Source organism: Temnothorax americanus, unplaced genomic scaffold (genome assembly GCF_048541705.1).
Source record: "Temnothorax americanus isolate GAGA-0224 unplaced genomic scaffold, ASM4854170v1 Scaffold16, whole genome shotgun sequence".
In the NCBI taxonomy this organism is placed as follows: Eukaryota; Metazoa; Arthropoda; class Insecta; order Hymenoptera; family Formicidae; genus Temnothorax; species Temnothorax americanus.
This window is the reverse complement of record NW_027509297.1, coordinates 47832-71057: the sequence shown is the minus strand read 5'-3', so window position 1 is coordinate 71057 and position 23226 is coordinate 47832. Positions and strand designations below refer to the sequence as shown.

General features: G+C 34.8%; 1 protein-coding gene across 1 annotated transcript; it reads right to left on the bottom strand.

The window, feature by feature from the left end:
- Nucleotides 1-3573: 3573 nt before the first annotated feature.
- LOC143895505 (cytochrome P450 4c3) lies at nt 3574-21136 on the bottom strand. Its single transcript, XM_077402675.1, has 9 exons — nt 20837-21136; nt 20412-20760; nt 13209-13406; nt 9304-9486; nt 6157-6226; nt 5895-6021; nt 4932-5168; nt 4560-4722; nt 3574-4311 (listed from the first exon to the last, which is right to left on the bottom strand). Exons 2-9 carry the CDS (start codon nt 20599-20601, stop codon nt 3974-3976), a joined length of 1506 nt encoding a protein of 501 aa, XP_077258801.1. The 5' UTR covers nt 20602-20760; nt 20837-21136; the 3' UTR covers nt 3574-3973.
- Nucleotides 21137-23226: the final 2090 nt, after the last annotated feature.

Sequence of the window (23226 nt, the reverse complement as noted above, 5' to 3'; positions counted from 1 at the left end):
TAATTTAGTATTATTAAATGTTATCATACGCTTATGTATAATTATTTATCCATACTTTCTTTGTTTAAACTTAATTTCAATAATTTAATTAATAATTATTTAATTAATTAATTTAATTTTGCTGATTTTATTGTAGATACTGCAATGGGCTATAAACTTAACGCACAAAAGAACTACAATGATGAATACGTGCAAAGCTGTAAACAGGTAAATTCGCGATTCTTCTGAAATTGCTTTTATTTTTGACGTTTTTGACATTTTTATACAATATATAATACCATTGTACAATACATATATACGTCAAACTTTATTTTAAAAAAATATTTGTTTCCACTTTCCAGAGTCGCATCTATTGTGCAGATGCGATTCACAAACGTGTGGATCTCGTCGGATTCAATTTTTAAACTGACCACAGCAGGCAAGAAGCACGACCACTTAATTCGTGTGATCCAGAAATTAGTCGACAAGGTAATTCTTTCTGGAGCGTGTCGTGATCGAGCGTGGCAAGATACTCTCGGTGGGTTGCCATTAATTACCGCCGAGAGGTGACGATCGTATAAAAACCGACCGGTCTTCGGTCGGATTTGAACTCGGGTCTCAGGCTCGCTAGACCAGCGCACTTGTCTCTGCGCCACGATCGCCACGAGACGAAATAATAATTATCCCAAGTTTTAAATGAGTCCGGACAGATAAAGCCTTCTGGTTATCTTCAATAGTTACTCCCAGTCTCGTCAGAGATCATTGCTTATCGCAGAGTGATGTCCTTGCCAAAATAATAAACGGAGATTAACGCAATCGGAGTCGTTTGCAATCTCATTGCTATTTCGTGTATGAATCAAAATCATGCAGTCACTGATTCTAAATTTCGATTTGAATCAATTTATTTCAATTTCAAATTTAGACAGCACATCCATGTATGAAAAAAAAGAGAGATCTTTTTTTTTCTTTAATAAAAATTACATAATTTAAATAAAAATATCTAATTCTAAATAAATATGTGTATTATACATTAAGTAAATAAGCTATTGGCAGCCACCTAAATAAATTTTTTTTTATCTAAATATTTTTTTCTCAGCGTATGTATTATATAACGAAAAATGGTATCAAATAAGTAAATTTTTATGTTAAAATTAAAAATAAAAGGGTAGTTTAATTGTAAGATAAACATGTACCGAAGATGTTAATGTTATTATTTATAATTTATATTATCGAGCATAGTAATTTTGACGTATAAAAATATTATTTGTCATTGTAGTATATAACTTCTCGTTTCTGACATATAATTCCATTCAAGAAGTTTTACTGACGATCGTCGATCGACTTTGCTAATAATATCTACAACTATCATATGAAAAAGCGTTGATGGATTTATATAGTAGGGATTCCTCTCTTCTCTCTATGCCCTGTAAACAGCGTAAACGAACCCCCGTGAAATTTCAACATTATATACGTTATATTGTTGTGCCTTCGGTTCTGCGATTCGGTCGCTGTTGCATCAGACTTTTATAATATATAAAATAATATTAAAATGAAGACATTTGATTTTTATATAATTTTAATAAATAATAAAATAATAAAATTTCTCTGCCCCCCTGATCATTACAAAGATTTTAATATGATCTTGACAAAAAAGTTAGCAACTTCTAATTTATAGTTTGTTCAAACCTCAAACGACAAACGTTATCCAATCGAATCGACAGTTGTCGGTAAATATGCAAAATAGTGCTTTAATATATTCTTCGGTCTTTATCTTTAACTCAAATATTTTAGCATACTATGCACTATGCATATACATTTGCATCTTTAATAATGTTTCGTTGGAGCTTCAGCATTAAAAAGGAAACCATTAAATAAATAGACACAGTTTTAATTTCTCTGTTTGCTTTTCTCGTTTAATATACAACAAATAAAAAATACGCAATGCTCTGTTTTTATTAGATTTTTTTGTGAGAAAATTGAATTTTATATGGAATACTATTTTTATTTCATAATATATTGACGTTTCTTTAGATATATTCTGAAGATAGAACCTACTTTTCAAGTAGAATCAACTAATAATTTTAATTATAGTTCTGTTTTCTCATATTGGCTAGACAACTCTTCATAATTATTTCAAACTGCTTTATTTGATTATTAAAAAGGACATTGTTCAATTTACTTCTAAACCTGTTTAAAGACGAGCTCTCAAAATTTATCCAGAATTAGAGAAAAAAATCTTTGGAGTGGAATATAGAACTGGCCCTGCGTGCACGGGCGGGGGGGGGGGGGGGCGTTTCCCTCAATACATACGTAAATATATGATAATTTCGAGTAAATTAAAATAATGTTTATAAATACACAATGTGTGACCTGAAAACTTTTTTAATTTCCAAAGTTTTCTAAAAAATTTATAGTTAACTGCGCCAGTGGTGAGAGAGATCCATTTGTTGTCAGCGGATTTTGGATTAGATCTCGATTTTCATCCCATGTATACCTCGGTTTTATAAAGCTGGCGCCAGACTATGCACTGATCGCGATAGGCGTGATTCGCGTTTCGTAGTAATTTGTCGAAAATTCTTTATTCACCAGTAGTAGACCCTTCTCACATTGTTCGCGATTTGTACAATACAAGTTAACACGAATGTCAATATGTCAATGAAAATTGGCGCAAAGGTAATTTTCTAGGTAAAAATTTAAAAAAAAAAAATGTTTGCATATTTTTTAATTGTCTGAATAAATATACATTTTAGAACAAAAAGTTTCAAATAAAAATTGTACTTATCTTAAAAACGCAACTTTTATATTCTATACGCTATTACTGTAAAAGCAGTACTTAACGAAAAAAATATAATGTAAGAAAAAATTGTCACGGTTCGTGTTTTCAACTGTCCACGCAAAGGTTCACCCCCACCTCCCCCCTGCTTTCGGGGGAAGTGCGGTAGCCTCTCCTTCACTTACGTGTATACTGCTTATGCACACACAATTGAAGTATTATTTAAAAATTCATATTAACTTTCCGCACTCATGAAAAGTTCACGCATACACTTTTCACGCGAACCTAGGTTCACCCCCACCTCCCCCCTGCTTTCGGGGGAAGTGCGGTAGCCTCTCCTTCACTTACGTGTATACTGCTTTTGTTCTAAAATGTATATTTATTTAGATAATTAAAAAATATGCAAAAAATTTCTTTTTTAATTTTTACCTAGAAAATGACCTTTGCGCCAATTTTCATTGACATATTCATAATTAGCATATCAAAATATAATAATATACAAAATTTCAGAACGATCGGAGGTATGGACTTTTCGGAACTATCAGGAACTATAGAACTCGACTGCATGCGACAAGAACTCTTTTTTATTTTTGATTTGTTAGAAAATGATCTGCTACGGGAAGTTAGCAGATCATTTTTTCGATCGACTGTTTTTTAGATAAAATCACCAAAACTATTACTAAAAAGTATCAGGAACTATAGAACTCGACTGCATGCGACAAGAACTGCCTTTTATTTTTGATCTGCTGGAAAATGATGTGCCAACTTCACAGACACCACGAATAAACTCATATTTCATTTGCAATATATATAAGAAATAATTTTATTGATAAATATATTAATAATTTTATTAAAAATAACGGTTATTACAATTGCCATCATAGCAAAAGAACAATATCTTACACTGTCATGCACCAAGTGTGCATTTTCGTAATCTTGATCGTGTTGTATAGAGGATAACAAATGACTGAATGAAGAGTTAACTCACTTTTCCCATTCCACTGATTATATACTTCTACTTATTATATATTAAATTAAATAACTTATTATATATTAAAGCTTAATTATATATATCTTCAAATTCTTCTCTATTATATTTCAGATGCTCAGTTTCGAGGGTTGTAAAAAATAATTTCTGAATTCATCTTGATGCCGATCTGTACCCTTCGAAAGAAAATAATTAGAAGTATAATCAGTGGTGTGGGAAAAGATAGCGCTCTATCATTCGCGCGGGGTGATTTTGAGACGAAGTCCGTTTGCGTTGACCAACACCAATTCGGATATAAGGCGCAACTGGTCCTCCCTATCGAAAGCCTCCACGCGGTAGGCTTTCAGCACGTTCAAGACGGCTACTTTAATAACTAGCGTGGCGAACTTCCAGCCAATGCAATTGCGCGAGCCGGCGCTGAATGGGATGAAGGCGTAAGGGGGTAACTTGAGGCCGTCGGATAAGAATCGTTCCGGACGATAAATCTCTGGCTCCGGGAAGTGACGGGCGTCGCGATGCAGCAAATAGGAGTTGATAAGAACTGTTGAGCCTGATGGGATTTGATTGCCAACTAAAAATGAAGAAACCTCATATAAATTGAAATTTTTCGTGCGTTATGCGATTGCTGACTGTACGATAGCAATAGTTATTTATTGGATTTTAATGTCTGTCATCCGACAGTTATATTAAAACAGCGCTCTACTAATATTGATTGTGATCTATATGATATATTTAAATATATTATATCGATTATACCATGTAATAGTGTAACGCACTGATATAACATTTCAGAAATTGAAGATAATGAGAGATATTTACTTATTTCAATCGGTTTATAAATTTGCCTCGCTATAAGCGGAACCACCGGATACAATCTCCACTGTTCCTTGATACAGGCATCCAACCACGTTAATTTGTGTATATTTTCCAAGGTAATCTCGTCATTGCCCAGCACGTCGTTGTATTCGTCCACAATTTTTTCCTGAAGAAAAAACAAGGAGATGTTGATGTTAAATTAATATTAAAAGTATAAAAAGAAGAAATAACGTTCAATTAGCTTTTCAACACTTGACATTGATTTTACAATTTAGGAAATACATCTAATGCGCATGAGATACAAAAATCTTTTTCAAGTGTGTCAAAAATATATCGAAAGATGTAGCGAAAACGGTGCGATATGAAAGAACGTACTTGATATTCGGGATGCCGTCCCAGCACGTAAAGTGTCCAGGATATGCTGGTGGCCATCGTGTCGTGTCCAGCGTACATAAAAGTATTCACTTCTTCGCGAATATCCTCGTCCGAAAGAACGGTGCCGCTATCCGATATCTCCAACAGCAAATCCAGGAGAGCTCGTCTCTTCTTCGTCGCATCGTTGTAGTTATTATCACATTTGAATTTCCATTGAGCCTTTCTTTCGACGATTACCTGCAGATTATACATGTTTTCTAGATAATCTTCGTACTTTACAGATTCGCAAGTGAGATGTCGAGAGCGGGCAAGTATTGTGAGTCAGCTCTTTCTTATCTTTCCGTACTCTTATACAATTTTCCGATTTAGAACGTATGCTCGAAAAAGTCCAAGACTGGATTTACTGTAGAAGAAAGTCAGAGATATAAAGTGACATTTTCTTTATATAACACATGATAAGACGCCGCGTAGAGCAATCGCGCTAAAGAAAAAAAAAATATTTCTCTTTTTTTTCATACACGAATGTGCTGTCTAAATTTGAAATTGAAATAAATTGATTCAAATCGAAATTTAGAATCAGTGACTGCATGATTTTGATTCATACACGAAATAGCAATGAGATTGCAAACGACTCCGATTGCGTTAATCTCCGTTATTATTTTGGCAAGGACATCACTCTGCGATAAGCAATGATCTCTGACGAGACTGGGAGTAACTATTGAAGATAAACAGAAGGCTTTATCTGTCCGGACTCATTTAAAACTTGGGATAATTATTATTTCGCCTCGTGGCGATCGTGGCGCAGAGACAAGTGCGCTGGTCTAGCGAGCCTGAGACCCGAGTTCAAATCCGACCGAAGACCGGTCGGTTTTTATACGATCGTCACCTCTCGGCGGTACTTAATGGCAACCCACCGAGAGTATCTTGCCACGCTCGATCACGACACGCTCCAGAAAGAATTACCTTGTCGACTAATTTCTGGATTACACGAATCAGGTGGTCGTGCTCCTTGCCTACTGTGGTCAGTTTAAAAATGGAATCCGACGAGATCCACACGTTTGTGAATCGCATCTGCACAATGGATGCGACTCTGGAAAGTGGAAACAAATATTTTTTTAAAATAAAGTTCGACGTATATTATGTATTGTACAATGGTATTATATATTGTATAAAAATGTCAAAAACGTCAAAAATAAAAGCAATTTCAGAAGAATCGCGAATTTACCTGTCCACAGCTTTGACGTATTCATCATTGTAGTTCTTTTGTGCGTTAAGTTTATAGCCCATTGCAGTATCTACAATAAAAAATCAGCCAAATTAAATTAATTAATTAAATCATTATTAATTAAATTATTGAAATTAAGTTTAGACAAAGAAAGTATGGATAAATAATTATACATAAGCGTATGATAACATTTAATAATACTAAATTAAAACAATAATGTGCACTATATTGCGCTAAAAATTAACGACGGTTATAACTGTATGTCATTATGGGATAATTGTTGTTATCTACATAATGGCTGGTGTAATGTAGATAACACGTGTGTATATAAAACGTGCGTTTATTTCGCAATCCATTTATTTTAACAACGCTCATTTGTGACCATTGCAGTAGACGATCGGCGAGCGATAATCGATCGTGCGTCCCTTTTCCTTCAACTAATTCAAAATTCTGTGTATTAAATAAGTCAGATCAACCAAAAGCTTAACAGAATTAAAGAAAAATTGTCAACGCGTAAAAGTGTACACATTACAAATGTTTATTTTCGCGAGTATCGTCTTATAACGGTAAATAAATGGCAGATTTAATTACGTTTAATCGGGGCTTGGATGATCTCGCAAAACCTAGGCTTGATCTGCTCGATAAGGATTTGCTGATCAAGACAGGGCAAACCAGCGAGAAAAGTACCGATTGTGAGAATGCTTTTAACGAGGATTCGAGGTCGCGCGTTGACGGTGCGGGTGATGGCGAAAATTCTCCAATTTTCAAAACTTCTATCTCAAAGTCCAAGCAGAAGAAGGTTATTTCTTTGTCGTCGATCTTACGACTATCTACTCCGCGAAGAAGTTACAAATCTAACGATCCGCCAGATTTAACTAAAGTATGGGACACAAAAAGATATATATAATAATTATGCTACCAAGAACCAGCGCGGACCGTATATAAATGACGATTTAGTTTAAAATCTATTTGATATCATAACGGTCGTATAATTCTCGTATTAAACCACGGGACTCTTCTCAATTGAATCTTGCCCTAAAGAAACGCGCTAGCATAGTTATTTTGCAGTTTCATAATATTTTAATTCATACATTTTTGAGAGTAGTTATTTTCATTCCCGGCGCGTATTTTTAGACTATGGACAAACGTTTAAAAAATTCTTAAATCTCTTTATCTTAAGATACAAAAAAGTATTCATATTCTCTTTATATATTAAATATACTCATTTTCTATATCTAATTTTTTATACATTTATTTTATAATTAATATCGAAGATAACTGTTTGAGCATGAAATGTAAGGCATAGGAAGCAATTTTCATTTTAATTATCCACATATCGCAAAGTTTAATTGATTGATTAATCGCTAAATATACAATAATATATATTATAAAATCGTTAAATTCACACATATAGGTAAAGATATCCGCGTTGCTTTACGAGATAACAGAGCGGACAACTCAACTGGCTCAACCTCGATCTCGCGTAATAGAGGCTCGAGTTTCTCAAAAGGTTCTGAAAAGTAAAGTCCCAAAATCGACGTCTCGCATAATCGATCTTGCGTGTCCAAAAGTGATTCACGATTCAGCACCGAAACCCATTAGTTTCGTCTCACCAAGCGCGCTTAAAGCGATCGGTTAGTAATTTATTTGTCTGAAACGTGTTTAGCGATCTTTTAAACTTAAACTATCAGCATCGCAATCTCTACTCTATAAATTTTCGTAGAAAAAATAATGAAATTGAAAATAAATCAAATCTTTGTAAGAATTTCGCGCGGAATACAAGCGATTGCTAATTGAAGTATATAATCCACCAATATATAAATCTGAATAACAAAATGTCAATCGTGCATTTATCGTGTGGTACTCGTTGCAAATGCCGCAGCTACGCAGCGGATAATTGAGTTATCGCAGCCGCGGAAGAATCGGCGTTACACGTTACCGAGACGTAAGACGCAGATACATCGATCGTGCAATCTGAGAATTCGTGGTTTGTCCAAGCAAATGGAATCGAAGCAAATAGATCATTCTCGGGTCAAGGCGAAAATACTTTATTCGCCGGGGGAAGATAAATTAAACACCAAAAAGTTATTTCAAGGATCTTTACGGTAATCAAGTTTCTGATGTTGATAACAACATTTTTTTCTTTATATTATATCATTGCTATTGATAGCAAGAAGAAGCGTACAGATATTTCTTGATGCACGGAAGTATTTCAGTATTTTAATCATGCAAAGCAGTCAAAGAGGCCGCTCTGCGGCAATCATTTAGGGCATCTTTGTGTCAATCCCCTTTATTCGCGTTACTATTTATCTCGCGTATTTTTTTCTCGGATGTATCACTGTTTTTCAAGCATCAATCACGCGATATGAATTCGTGCCGAATAAGAAAAATCCCCATTCCTATCGACCGTTTGAAGGAGGATCAATATGTCCCTTTGGAATCTCGCATAGATCCCCTTTCGACCTTCGAAAAATTGCGGATTAATAATTGTTAATGACGCAACTCGCTTCAGCTTGACTTCGGACGTCGGCCGTGACTTGACACGTACACGAAGAAGATTCAAACGGAAAGATAAATTGAGATTGCCGATAGAAATGAGAAAACGACAGTCGTCGCCACTTCGTCTTAGCGATACGAACTCGGACAGAAGCGTCGTTATTGTCGGACTGGACTGGGAAAAGAGACCCCGATTTAATGTTGCTTACGAATCACGCGGATCGCGACGTTGTAAGTCGTCAAGAACAACGAAAGGCGTTCATTAATCAATGATCGAATGATCGAATGATCGAAATTTCAAGGCAAATTAATGCTCTAACGTGTCAAAGTAAAGTCAATACACGGACATACAGTTTCTTTTAACATATGTATCTATAACTTAACGGAACATTTTAATAAAGTTCTACTGATTCCGAAAGCAATGAGATTTATTAAAAATCGCTCATTTGCAATGAGTCGATTGATGTGTTCGTGTTAATTGGGGGACAGTTCTAAAATTATTTTAATAAAATCACTGAACTAGGAGTGATAAATTATTATTAGAATCATTCCTAAACTATACTTGACAAAGCTCGTTTCTCGGTATATACTGTGGTGTTTCTTCCGTGGGATTGTTTACGTTGAATATACTATTGCATTTCTTGAACTCACCGCATATAATGTCGAGAGCGATGCGTTTCGCGTAAGGAACAACATCGAACCACTTGCCCACTTCCTTCTCGAGGCAGGAAATTAAAATGCTCGTCTCTTCCTTCACGGTTTTCAAGTAAACTTCAAGGAGGCCACTGTGGAAGCACGGCGTCAGCAACTTTCTGCGGAAATGCCATTTCTCACCTGAAAAATATACCATACATAATTTTTATTGCGACAGTTATAAGTGTATTGCTGTGTCCGTGTCAACGAGACCGAAGAATTAATAGTTTATATATTATAATAAGAATTTCGCGTTCAAATTGGGGCTCTTTTCTTTAAATGGTCCGAAAATTGGACTCACCATTATATTAGAAAACTCGTAAAAATTCAAGGAACGTACGCGTTGACATGTATTTCAAACGATATTTTGCACTGGTATTCAAAATTAAGAATAAGAATTGGCAGTTTCATTATAATGCGCAAAAGATAAGACAAAAGTATTATTCTCGTACAAAAAAAAAAGAAATGTTAAATCAACACTTATATACGTAACAATTTATAATCTTGAAATGAAATTATATTGCGTTAAACGAAGAAAACTTACTTGAATGACGTCATTTATATAGTTAAACGAAGGCTATGTTCCAAAATTCATGGCCAGCGCTGGAAATTTATGGTATACGTTTACCTGTACTATAGATTTCCAGCACTGGCATTAAATTTTGGAATACAGCCGTTTTATATAGTTCTTATCAGAAATTCTTATCAGAAGATTATAGAATGTTGCGTATATATATACGACGTACGTTATATAAGTTTTATTTGACACTTCTTTTTTTCTATGTGGGTCAACGAGTCAAGAGTCATGAGCGTGGATACGATAAACGGAACGGGTCCGAGATGAATTTTTTTTTAGATTATATATAATTCTTGGAATTTTACTTTATTTATCGCATTCGCGATATTTTTTTTTTATATATATATGATAGCATTCTCGTGTTTACGGAATAAAAATATAAACAAAATTTGCGCGGAAATTTTACGAGGATAAACGTTTCATCAATACTGATTGTAAGAGTAACGTCAACAACTTTATAAAATATACAACAAATTAATTAAATAATACATCTGCATCTGTGTGTGTGCGCACGGATTTTCGAAATACTGTACTTTGGATTCGCCACAAAGTTTAAAGTTCTCTTCGTATAATTTTTTCATTGCATTCGTGTACTCGACAGTTTTTTTGCGTGTAAACTCAAGGTAAGATCGATTGCGAACGGTAATATCCTTATTTTTATTTTTTTGCTAGTTTTAGTGGCAAGAGTTAATCTGAATGCTGGATTGATTTGCGAATCATCTTTTTCATAATTACTTTATTCTCGAAGCAATGTAATATCGATTAATTAAATTTAACCGATATTTGCAATTTTAAGCAGTTGCCTGATCCTCGCACTTTATATTGTTCATTATTGTTATTAATGTTAATGCTACATTTAGCGAATTAAACAATGCAATTTCGTGCGACGTGTAATAATTAAGGCATCAGTAACATGCAGACAGTATTCCGCAAGAAAAACGATAAAGTGTTCTAGGGCTCATTTTAAGCAAAACAGTTCAGATAAACGCTATAAATAAATTCAACTCATTATATAGACAAGTTTTTTTAAATATTGTAACAGGCAAGAAATATCAGACATTTATAACTTTTATTAAATAAATTTTATTACTTCTCTCAATAAATTTTGTTAGGTAAATATTATTTTTCTAATTATAATATTTATTCACAAGTAATGAGATTTGTTCAAAATGTCCACTTTCTGCTTGTTAACATACTGCTGCTCATTGTACTATAGCTACTTTTAATGTCATTATTATTGAAGAAAAAGATTATATTATGAATATCTTGTAAACGTATATAATCTTTTCATCAATTTGAGTTATCTTTTTTTAATAAAACAAAAAATTGTTTATTTTAAAGTGATTTAAATCATGATCACACTAAATATAATGTCTAAAATATCTTAGCATTAATTTATGATTCACGAATAATCATAAAAACGGGAAAAACACTTGTGACTTCAGTTATGACGAGTAAACGCAATGTCTAAAATAACTTGGCATTAATTTATGATTCATAATTGAGAAAAACACATCGACAGATGTGCCCGTTATTTTTATTGAGCCATAGCTATAAATAATTCATCGGTTTCACTTGCAGAGCAAAATTTGCATCTAACACGTAACAGAGCCGATTATTTATTTAAGCGATAAAAGTGATGAATATTTTTAGCATTATCTTTTTAGTCGCTAATACGTTTTTCTTCTGCAAAATCGATAACATCTATATATACGTTATCAGTATACAGCGAAACGGTCGTATATTCTTCGGCAAATATATACCAACGGAACACGAAGGTTCACTGAAATTTAAATGAGAAAGGGTATCCTAAGAACGTGCATTGTAGCCACGAGTTAAGAAAGTCGAACACATTACAATCCGCATACAAGACTTTTAGATATTCAAATACTTTCAAAGAGCACACTAGGTAGTGACGCTGAAAGAGCTTCGATCCTAATCGAAAAGTCTGAATTTAAAATAAGTTCTGAACTATAAACCCATACGCACTTATCTCTTTTACGAGGAGACCTAAGCTCGATTCGGAAATTCGACTCAACATTGCAACATCGGAATCTCGCGATATTGCTTAACTCGCGATGCTACAAAGTTGAATAACATCGTTACGAATGGCCCCAGTGGCACACATCTCTCGCGTGCCGTACACTTTTTGAGCGCGTGCCGGCAGTTTCGGATCTAAAGATAAGGTAAACATCCGGGTATGATATTCTTTCGATCTTACAAAAATTACAAATCTCGCGTATTAATTTAGATTCTGATCAAACTTCAATTTAAATTTTAAAGTTAAACCTAAATTCCATAATTAAATTCTAAATTAAAAATGTACTTTCAAAATAAGAGAAGCAACAGGTTTTTATATCAAGTATTTTTCCGCTTGATTAATCTAAGACACTTAAGCGCCAATCATTATCGAGTGTAGAAAAAAATTTCAATACGATTAACAGTTAAAAGTAATGTTAAGGAATTAATTTAGGTTTTGATATCGATGAATCGGACAAGGTCCTGCCCACCTCATACTCGTGCATAAAATTTTAATATCTAAATAATCACAATTATTAGACAAATAAAACACATACATTTCTCCGATTTTGCGTATTTAAAGATTTTCTCCTTTGATGGGTTTAACAATCTATCTATTATAATAACAATTTTGTATCTAATAACATGAATACATATATAGAGACAATCCTTCTTTAGATTGCATAACTGTTTTTTTGCGATTCAATATTTATATCGATTCTTGCGATCTACTATTTCATTCGATGCTTTATGCACGGAATGAAGACGAATAGAGAATCACGATCTATGAATCCATTCATTCACGACGCAGTATTCATTGTATATACACTAGCGTTATTTATCCCATGCAAATCGCAAAAGTGCTGCAACGTGATTCGAAGCTTCGACATACATGATAATTTCATAATTATTAACACACGTTGACTGCCACGTGAATTTTATATGTTTTATTATTCTGGGGACCACGGTAGAATTTTCATTTTTATGATCATATAATAATAAAATATTGATCAAATAAGACTGTATTCTCATGAATATTAAGTTAAATAGCACATTTTTTATCTTATCGTAATTTAGCTATCTCAGTGTCATCTAAAATTTTGTATTAGATGATATTTATTTTTTACAAGCATTTTAAAAAATTTAGTAGCGTCGGTCATCAGTGACCACCATGGCTTCACTTAGGAAGACAGGTGCCAGTCAACGTGTAATCTTTATTATTGCCGTTGCAATGCGGCCGCGATTTTGCGAAACGTGAGTCACTTACCGGAGCTGGTTACCAGACCGGTATTTAACCAAGGCTTTAAGTATTGATATTCGAGACTCTTGTCGATGTGCACGCTGCTATGGAGCAGAGGTTGCACAGCCTCCGCTTTGTAGAGAAAGATGAAAGGTCGCATACCGACCCAGACCAGAAAAATGTCGCCAAATTTGTCCGCCCATTTCACCAGTTTCTGGAAGAACTCTGAAACAGATAAATCACCCAGCACATTTTAGACGAATCCGTATATGTAATCGCGCCTCAAGCCGTTTTAACTATCACTGAAAGTGAAAGTCCAAAAAGTTCAATCTCAGTAAAATTTTTTACTAGATTTTCCGTTTATTTGATAAACTGTGCTGTCGCATAATTGACAATTAGGTACACGGTGCTTTCGGCGCTTCGCCCGACATACGCGTATAGCCACCGTTTACGATAGGAATTTTATTTAATAACGTAACCCATCAAAATATGTGTATTGTATTTATGAAGCTACGAATAAACATTATTCCTTTTTCAACTGTACGCGATATCGCTACAGTTGAATTCGGAAATAGAAGTATTTCGTAATTATATATAGTTTCGACAATTATCGCCCTTTCCTTGCCTCTCCGGCCTTCTCCGTTTCCCATCAATCCGCATTAATGATCTGGAAGCCCAAAAGCAAAAACCGCGGATAGAAATCTACCAATTATTTCCATTTATAACTGTTACGATTTTTTCGCTCGTTACTTCTGTCTATATTGTTCCCTGCGAGTTCATCGACCCACGTGCGATCCAATTCTTCAAGGAATCATATCAAACTGATGAGATTAATTTGTTAACTGTCCTCGAAATTTCGCTTGCGATGTTCGGTCAATTTCGTATTAATATCGCACAACGAAGTCTTTAGGTATGATCAATTCGCCAATGCACTTTAAAGATCATGAAGATGATTCCTCATGCTTTGTAATATCGAGATTTTCTCTACGTTAATTAAATTATGTTCCATAAATATTACAAAATTAATTAATAATTATTATTATTCTAAATATCTAAATTAATGTTTTATAGTACATATACATATAAACCATCTTGTGTAAAATATAAATGGAAAAATCAAATGTCAAAATAGAAAAAATTTTAAGTGATTAAGAAACCTTCGCGTTCTCTTCTTGTATTGAAAAATAATCTTTTATAATAGGCAATAGGTATATTAATGCATATATATTCGACAGGATACACTCGCTGAATTTTTGTCATAATTGCAATAATACGTGACACGTGCATATTTGATAGCCTTTATTTATCTTGGAAAATATTCGATATTTCTTCTTGACGAGGCATTTAATACCTATCAAATATGCGCGTGTCGCGTATTATTACATTGATGACATTTTCCACGAGGATCATCTTCAACCATTCTCGCGGTCACCGACCCGCGACGTCGTGCAGAAATAGACCTTCTACAGCTTCGTGTCTGACCAATCATCGTGTTATTATCGCAGCTCTAGATCCGCTCTTACTGATGCGACCTTCGCGAGAACAAGAAAAAGAATGGCAATAAAAGAAAACAGAGAAGTAATGTAAATATATGTACGTATAATCCGATACGGGATGGAAAAGAAACAAAAAGGAAGATAGATAGAGAGAAAAATAAAGAGGGGAAGAAATATCAATTTAGAACAAGCAATCAATTCAGAACGAGAAATGAAACCAGAACGTGATAAAAAAACCTGATATATAGTTGCACAAAAGAAATAATACAATAAAACAGCAACGCGATCAATACGAAATAATATAAATAAAAGTACAATAAGAATATTAATCCATTTTGAGGAGTCAGTTTATTATATAACGGAATCTTATCAATTTACTTTATTTTAATACAAAATTATGTTTTATGAATTTTATATAAAGCTGTTCTTACATAATATATTTTAAAATACTCATCAGTGCACAAGTCTACATCACAGTCACTGCATTAAAAAAACTTGATATTCAGTTCTTAATATTCAAAGAAATCGCAGAAAAAATATCAAAGGAACGCTAAATAATGGAAGAAATAATAATAGAAAGAAAAAGTAAAGATAGAAAAATACAGCATGGTGATAAAAAATCATAGTTAAGTACTTAAGAAAAGTTAAATATAGTTTATTTATCAAAGATGAATGTAAATAGTGAATCACCTAGTCTAGTAGAAATAGATTTTAACGAGATAACAACTTTTTTTATAAGACGCTGATAAGAGACAAACAGTTAAAGAAGCAAAGAGGGAGATAGAGAAAGAGAAAGAGAGAAAGAGAAAAAGAAAGACAGATAGAGAATTAAGAATGGAGGAAGAGAGAAATCGCGCTGCACGTGCAGCGAGTTGACGGCCGAGAGGCTGACCGGACGTTGACCGGTTGAAAATGGACAGCGTATACCGCACGTGGAGGATGAATGCAAAAAGCGAGAGAGACAAAAGGGGAGAGGGAGGAAGAGAGAGAGAGAAAGGGAGAGAGAGAGAGAGAAAAAAAAGGCAGACAAAGAGGGAAAGGCGTCGATCTGGAAAGAGCGGAAGGTGTTGTCGAAGACCTTGGCATATGAGACGCCAGGCGTCCTTCGGACGCGACGGTGGAGGACTCCTTGACGGCCTATTTCAGGGCCGGATATTCATCCCCCTCATTCCCCCCGGAGCCGCCGTAGGGATATATCGCGAAATTGAATGAAGAATAAGTATGACATAACGCACGAAGTACATTCCACGTGTGTTATATAAATAGAAGAGAAATAGATTGCACGTAGGATTTTAGCAAAAAGTGAATATAAAAGTTTTATTTAGTCTTCAAACAATTTTTTTATTCGTTCAAGTTTTTGTTTTTTTTCCTGAAAAAAAAAAACTCCATCATGATCATTATGTAATTTTATTCCGCATTTTACACAAGAACTGCACACATGTTTTGAGATTAATGCTAACGAGTTTTAACTGCCGGTAGTAATATATATATATATATATATATATATATATATATATATATATACATTCCTTTTATCGTCTGACGAAAATGCTTGATTAATTTTTACCAGGTTATTGCTCAAAAATTTCCATTTTAATTCGTTGATCTCTGGAAGCGCGCAATGAGCGAAAATAAAATCGGAAAGAAAAAGAACTTTCAATCAAAGGAAAAGAACTTTCGATCTCTATAGACACTTCAGAGGCTAAAGGTTAATCAACATGTATTACGCTAATTCCGCCTTGCACGATGTCAATAACGATTGGCCGACGACAACTTTTAGCATGGGTACATCCGCGCGAATCGCGTCTGCGTTGCCAATCGTTCCGTAACGTTCCCTTGATCGTTATGAGCGCTATTTATCTATCATAGTAGATGCCCGAGCGAAAGCCTCCATCAAGCGTCTAGATTCTACTCCCTTCTCGCGAACGAGGACGACGTCGTCGACGTCTGGCCGGAGTCTGGCCCGGAATTATCAACCGACAGGCCAGTCTGCCACGTGGATTCTCGCGCAGAGGCTTGGGCCTTTTTTCTTTTTTCGTTTCTTTTCTTTACTCGAACCCCTGCTGTCTGCTTTCTCTTTTTTTATCCCCTCTACCTTCCACTTAAAACGAGAAGAGTATACGTAACGTCGCCCACACAAAATCGCATATGCAATTACGCGCCACTATTCGGGCCGTCCGCCCGAGCGACCTCGACCCCGATTCTTCCTCTTCTTCTTCTTCTCTTTTTCTTCTTCTTTTTCTTCTTCTTTTTCTTTTTCGTCTTCGTTTCTTTATGCGCGCGACGAGCAGGCAATTATCATTGGTGAACTGAGATACTTAGTTCGCGAATCACACTTCTTTCCTTTCCTCATCTTTTATCGCGCGCGTATCTCTACGCGAAAGTCACGTATAATTGTTCGTCTTATATCGCAATCTATATCAATTTGATTGTCTTATGTCCATTTCTACCAATGTCGATTAACTTTAATCTCAGTTTAACTCTTTATCTTTTTCTAGTTTTAAGAATTATATCTCTTTCTAATTCTTTCGGACATCAAGGGAACAAATGTATATAATAAAATTGTTATTTTTAATCTTTGAACGTCTGAAAAGCATATATCTGATTGTGAAGAAAAACTATATATTGCCACTTTGCATTCAATTAATACGTTACATAACGGTTCAAAAACAGACTTGAACTTTTTTTTTGCGTCAAGTACATTATAGTTACGTTATCGAGAGTACAATTCGTGTTGAGTTTCTTTATTTTTGCATGCTCTCGTAAATTATCTGGAAGGAAGAAACTAAAAAAAATATATATATGCGCGTATACAGGGTGAATTATTTAACTTCTTGGACTGATTGTGTGAGAGAAATGCTGAAGAAAGTTTTGTTGAACCAACTAAAATTTTGTTACAGTAACAACATATTGGTTGTTTCAACAAAACATTTTTCTCAGTGTGCAACGTGAAATATATGTCTTTTATACGAAATATCTTTCCTGTGTATGCGAAAATCTGTTACATCTTTTTCGTATAGCACGAAATGATGGATCACAAGTAATATAGATATAGGTGTGCAATCCGAACTACTATCATTGAAATAACTGTCATTGAATTGATATCGTTTATCATACAAATTTATTTTTACGTCGAAGAGCTGATTTACTCCATGTATAAGGTTTCCTAGATACATCGCATTTTTTCTTAGTAAACAGTTTTTTGCAAGCTATTACAGATTAGCCATTTGTGTTACTAACGGTGAACAAAATTAACTTGTTACCAAGGATGTATATCAGAGAAATGCGATTTGAAGTTAAATCCAAATGTTTTCGTCGGTTTCTACATCTTCGACTGAATACCGTTATATTTAAGACTGTCAAATTATTGTTATATAAACATTAATGTATATAGTTAATATACTACAAAAATTATGAATTAGTTTTTAAAATTTAACTTTTATTCTATTCTCTGATACAATTTAATAATTTCCTTCCAACTTCACTGTCAAACCCTGCTCCATCTATCATGTGCTTTTCACGCCTATACTGCCTATAGCTCCTCCACTCCACTCACATTTTATTTACAATTTTTACATATTAAATTACTAAATATTAAATAAGTGTAAAGTAATTTATAAGGAGAGGATCACTGATTTTCCTTGTGTTTCCCTCATTTCTTTCTTCACCCCACTCTCGTCCTTCCATCGCAGTCAAAAATCTTTGTTTCTTCCTTTAATCTTGGAATTTTCTACCTGCGTTGGAACGGTCGTTCGTTCAAATATACGGATCAACTTATTTTTGACGTAGATTCACCACGTGCAAGGGAATAAAAATCGGTGATTAGTCAAACGTATCCCTTCTTTGTTAGTGATCATATAAAAACAACGAAAATTTTTTCCTATTGAATAATTCCGCATAATAAAAAGTTCTGCAATGACGCAATGACTCTGGCAAAATTTGTAAGTACTCACGAACGGACAAAACTGGTCGTCCAGATTATCTCAATCAGGTCGCGCAGATGTCTTATCCGACTACGGCGCCGGTCGTGCAGTGGCCGGCACGTGTTTGCCCTCAATGTCTCTCGTTGCATTGCACTCTCGTTGCATTGCACTCTCGTTGCTTCAGAATTACCGGCGTGAATTTTGTAAACGCCAAAAGTCGCCGAGTTAAACTCTCGAACGGGTTTATGGATTGAGCAATGTAGATATAAGACTCGTCGTGAATTTTCCAAAACTTGCGTCACTTTGTCGATCCATTGATCGGTCCAAGAGTTAAACTTACTAAAGCATAAAACTATATCATTTAGAATTTAGAATGTCCGAGAATTCGCAATGCAATAAATCGGTGATTATATTACATCACAACGTACGAATGGAGTGTAGTGATTAATTGAGGAAGAATTCCGCTCGACTGCTAATCACAATTCGCAATGATTATTTTTTTAATATTCGAAGGCGTAAGATGACTTCATTTTTAACACCCGAGAGATAACACGTAGTGATTTATATATTAATTATTTAAGTAGATAGAGATAGATAGATATCGTATAGCCATGAACTATATGCCAGTACATTCTCGATATAATGTTGACGTAGCATTTTCCATCCCAGAAAAGAAAAGCGAATGTTACAGCTCATTACATAATATTTGCTTAGTCTATTAATTTCAACTGGAAATTTATGCTGTGAGAAGCAAATTCTCTCAAAGATATCGTCAAAGCAGATACAAAGTCGCACCAACTGTCTTTCTCTTTTGAAATATTTGTTCCTTAACAATAGAATATTGATGCTACTTTTTGAAGCTAATAAATCCTGCTTGTTTTTTTTTTACTTTAACGTTTTCCAAGATATTTCTACACTGATTTATGTGATAAAAAAATCCTTTACATTTAAAAAAGTGCAAATGTCTCACCTCGATAAAGATTCATTGCTTTTCAAAAGCGTTACATATAGGTCAAAAGATTGATTTAATCTATTATACTTAGGTGTCAAAATACTTCAATGTGAGACTTGTAAGATGAAATAATTAAGCAAGAGAGTTATTTTAGTTTAATCTTATTTAAAAAAAAGAGCTATTTATGCTTGTTAAAAATCACCACTCTATGAAACGTATGAAGAATAAAAATTTAATTTGTTACAAGGCAGAATTTGTCAGCTGTTTCATTTAATACTATTTGTTAGTTATATATATTATATAAGAAACATCTTATACACGTATATTAACAGTTATTGTAAATTAGGCAATCTAGACAAAATATTGTACATTAAACAAATCGTACGTGACTTTATCAGACGAATTTTTAGATTCAATCTTCTCGCTTTGTGCGAACGAAGCACTTTTCGATTTACTTTTATTAAATAATAATTTCCTTTCCGACTCATCCTATGTATACGAATGAAGTTACGAAATACAGTATTTTTTCTTATTTCCTCCGTGATATTTTTATGACGTTTTATTCTTCTCACTCATCTTTAGAGAATAACGTCGTTTCGATTGTTACATACGCTGGTTACACGCAATTTCCTTCCGTAGCAATATCTCTTTAATATATCCGGTAGATAACGGCGGTATCGACGAATATCGTTTACATCTATTTTCAGAAATAATCAGCCCAGGTGATACTTCGACGGTGATAATGCATACATCAGCGAGTCGTTATGTTATACAAATACCGGCTCATTATCGGTGGCTATCGCGATACTTTGACGTGTCGACGGAGTCAATCACGCGTCGCGATCGCGAAAGGGCTTACCTTCTTGCGAGCAGTTGAGCTGATAAGCGTTGCCGATGAGAGGCAACGCGGTGGGATAGAGCACCTTCCTCAAGGCGTATAGGAATTTTACGCGTTGCACTAGCAGGACTCCGATAAGACTCAGGAGGCAGAAGAATAGAAAAACGGTCATCCAAGACCTTCCTGTCACAAAGGTCGCCACAATACTCATGTTGGGTGCTGCGCGACCCGTACGCGCTCGATCCGTCTTCTCAATGCTCTCTTGTCGATTTCCTCTCTCAGCAGGATGTTCGCGGAGTGATATTTTTCACCCGACTTCGACTATGGACTTCTTGTATTTTTAGAAAAGATCGGGCACTCTTTTCGAGATCTAGAAAAAATCATATAAGGAAGATTCAGTCAGAGTTCTCTTACGTCTTACTTTCGTAAGACTCAACGTCTCTTACCGCGGGCGGTCGTAGAACTAGTCGAGAGAGTCTGATCCTATCGCGGAGGTGTTCTCCGACACTCTGCGCGAAGGATGCGTTTTTAAACACGAATTAGCCCTCCTCGGGAAGCGAAGTGCGGTCGCGCGATCGCAAAGTCAATCGGAGGCCGCGAAAGGTTGAAGCACCGATTTTTCAACCCTGCGAGCGAACCGGGAGCGGATCAGTATAATCGTGAGACTGATGCTTGCGCTGTAATGTCGCGTCACACCCTCCGGTTATAATGCATGATCAGTGCGGAAGAGATGCCCTTATATACTCTTGGAATGTATGGCTAACCTTCACCAATAGAAGATGAATGCGTGTGTGTGTGTGTGTGCGTGGCGCGTGTCAAGTCTCTCTCTTTCTTTCTTTCTTTCTTTCTCTCTCTCTCTCTCTCTCTCTCTCTCTCTCTCTCTCTCTCTCTCTCTCTCTCTCTCTCTCTCTCTCTCTCTCTCTCTCTCTCTCTCTCTCTCTCTCTCTCTCTATCACTGCACGGCCAGATCTCCGACAGGCTCACCTCGAGACGATGATTTCCACGTGGTGGAAAGAGAGGGAAGCAATGAGAGCGGAGCGCGGAAGAACTCCTCAACTCCTCAGCCAATCGTTTCACGCGTGAAACTCCGCGGCGAGACGTTTCGCGAGAGACATAGAGAACGCACGGAGAGCAGAGGGGTTCTTTCTATCTCAAAAAAAGAAATCAAGTTTATCGGAAAAAAATGTGTGTGACGTTTGGTGATAATTAAAAATATCTCTGATAACAGTAAAGCCGCGTGCACGTTCGCGCCTGTTGCCCAGGTGTCCACACGGCATGGTCCTCTTTTTCTGTAAATTTATTTCCTCTCGAGACACCTGAAACACACGCGGACGTGTATGGAGCGTCAAAGAAGCATATGTGCAATTCCAGTCAAATCAGACGAGAAATAATTTTTTTAATCGATCAAAACTTTTTTTCACGTGAAATGTACATAAAATAATGAGATACGTATTTTTTTATTCGTTCAAAAAATTCTTTTTGCGGAAGTTATAAGCAATATACAATTTTCGAAAAATGAAGTTGTCAACTTAAAAAATTAATATCTCTGATTACATTTATCATAGAGAAATGTTCAAAAATGCATTTTCAAGCTAAGGAGACAATTAAAGGAAAATAAGTTAAGAAATTGCAAATTCTAATTGTTATAATCAATTAAAATGTTTAATTACTTATAATTAATTATTTTTTTCACCCAAAAGTACACTTTTACAAAATTTTAAAATAATGCTATTTTATTCTTTATTTTTTATTCTGAAAGTATACATATTTTTTATTTCGTGGAGAAACAATGGATTCTATTTTTTATATATTTTTATAATAACTGTGCGAGGCGCCGCGCCGCGGTGTTCATGTTTCTGACTCGACCAAGCAGCGCGGCGCATCGATTTATTCGGAAATCTTTTGTAGGAAAAAGTACAATATGAATGACATATAACTTATAATGTTGAATATAATTAACATTATACAAATCACATTTTTGTTATAAATATTGTATTTTAAAAGTTGTGTAATATTTCTAAAGTAAATCGTTATTATATAAGTAACTGGGTACCCGGGCTTCGCCTGGGCGTCTTTTTTTTTAAACGACTTTATTTACGCTGTTCCATTTTTGTTCTAGCTAATCTTATTCACCAATGTATGATTCATAAACACATATTTTTAATAGCTTTCCACGTCACCATGAGGTACTATATATTATTTCTAGTATTTTAAATTATTTAAAAGAGTCGTACTTAATGACTTTTCCTGTTCAGATTTTCCTATAATCAAGCAAATTTTAAAGAATTATATATGAAATAGAGGTAGAAAAGACTGAAGAATATAATAGAATTATAAATAGCCCGATATCTCAAAATTGGCGGAAATTAGAGCAACCACGAACATTTCTCAAACAATTCAAAATTTTATAAAGAATCCTTTTACCCGCGATCATCGCCAAATTCAATACTAACGTTCCTTAAATGATACTCTATATAAAATTACATGTATAACTTATCCGACCAAAACCAATGGTCGAACCGTCATGATATTGCCAAACGTTGTCGATTAAAAATAGAGTTTTTCTTGTTATAATTTATACACTTTTTAAGCAGAAATCGGTAACCCTTTCACCGATTCTCGCCAAATTTAATAACAACCTTCCTTAAATGATACTCTATCCATCAAATAACTTATATTATACATTTTTCAGGCAGAAATCGGTACCCCCTTCACCGATCCTCGCCAAATTCAAAACTTTCCTTTAATGATACTCCATATAAGATAACATGTATAACTTATACACTTTTTAGCCAAAAATTGGCAACCCTTTCACCGATTCTCACCAAATTCAATA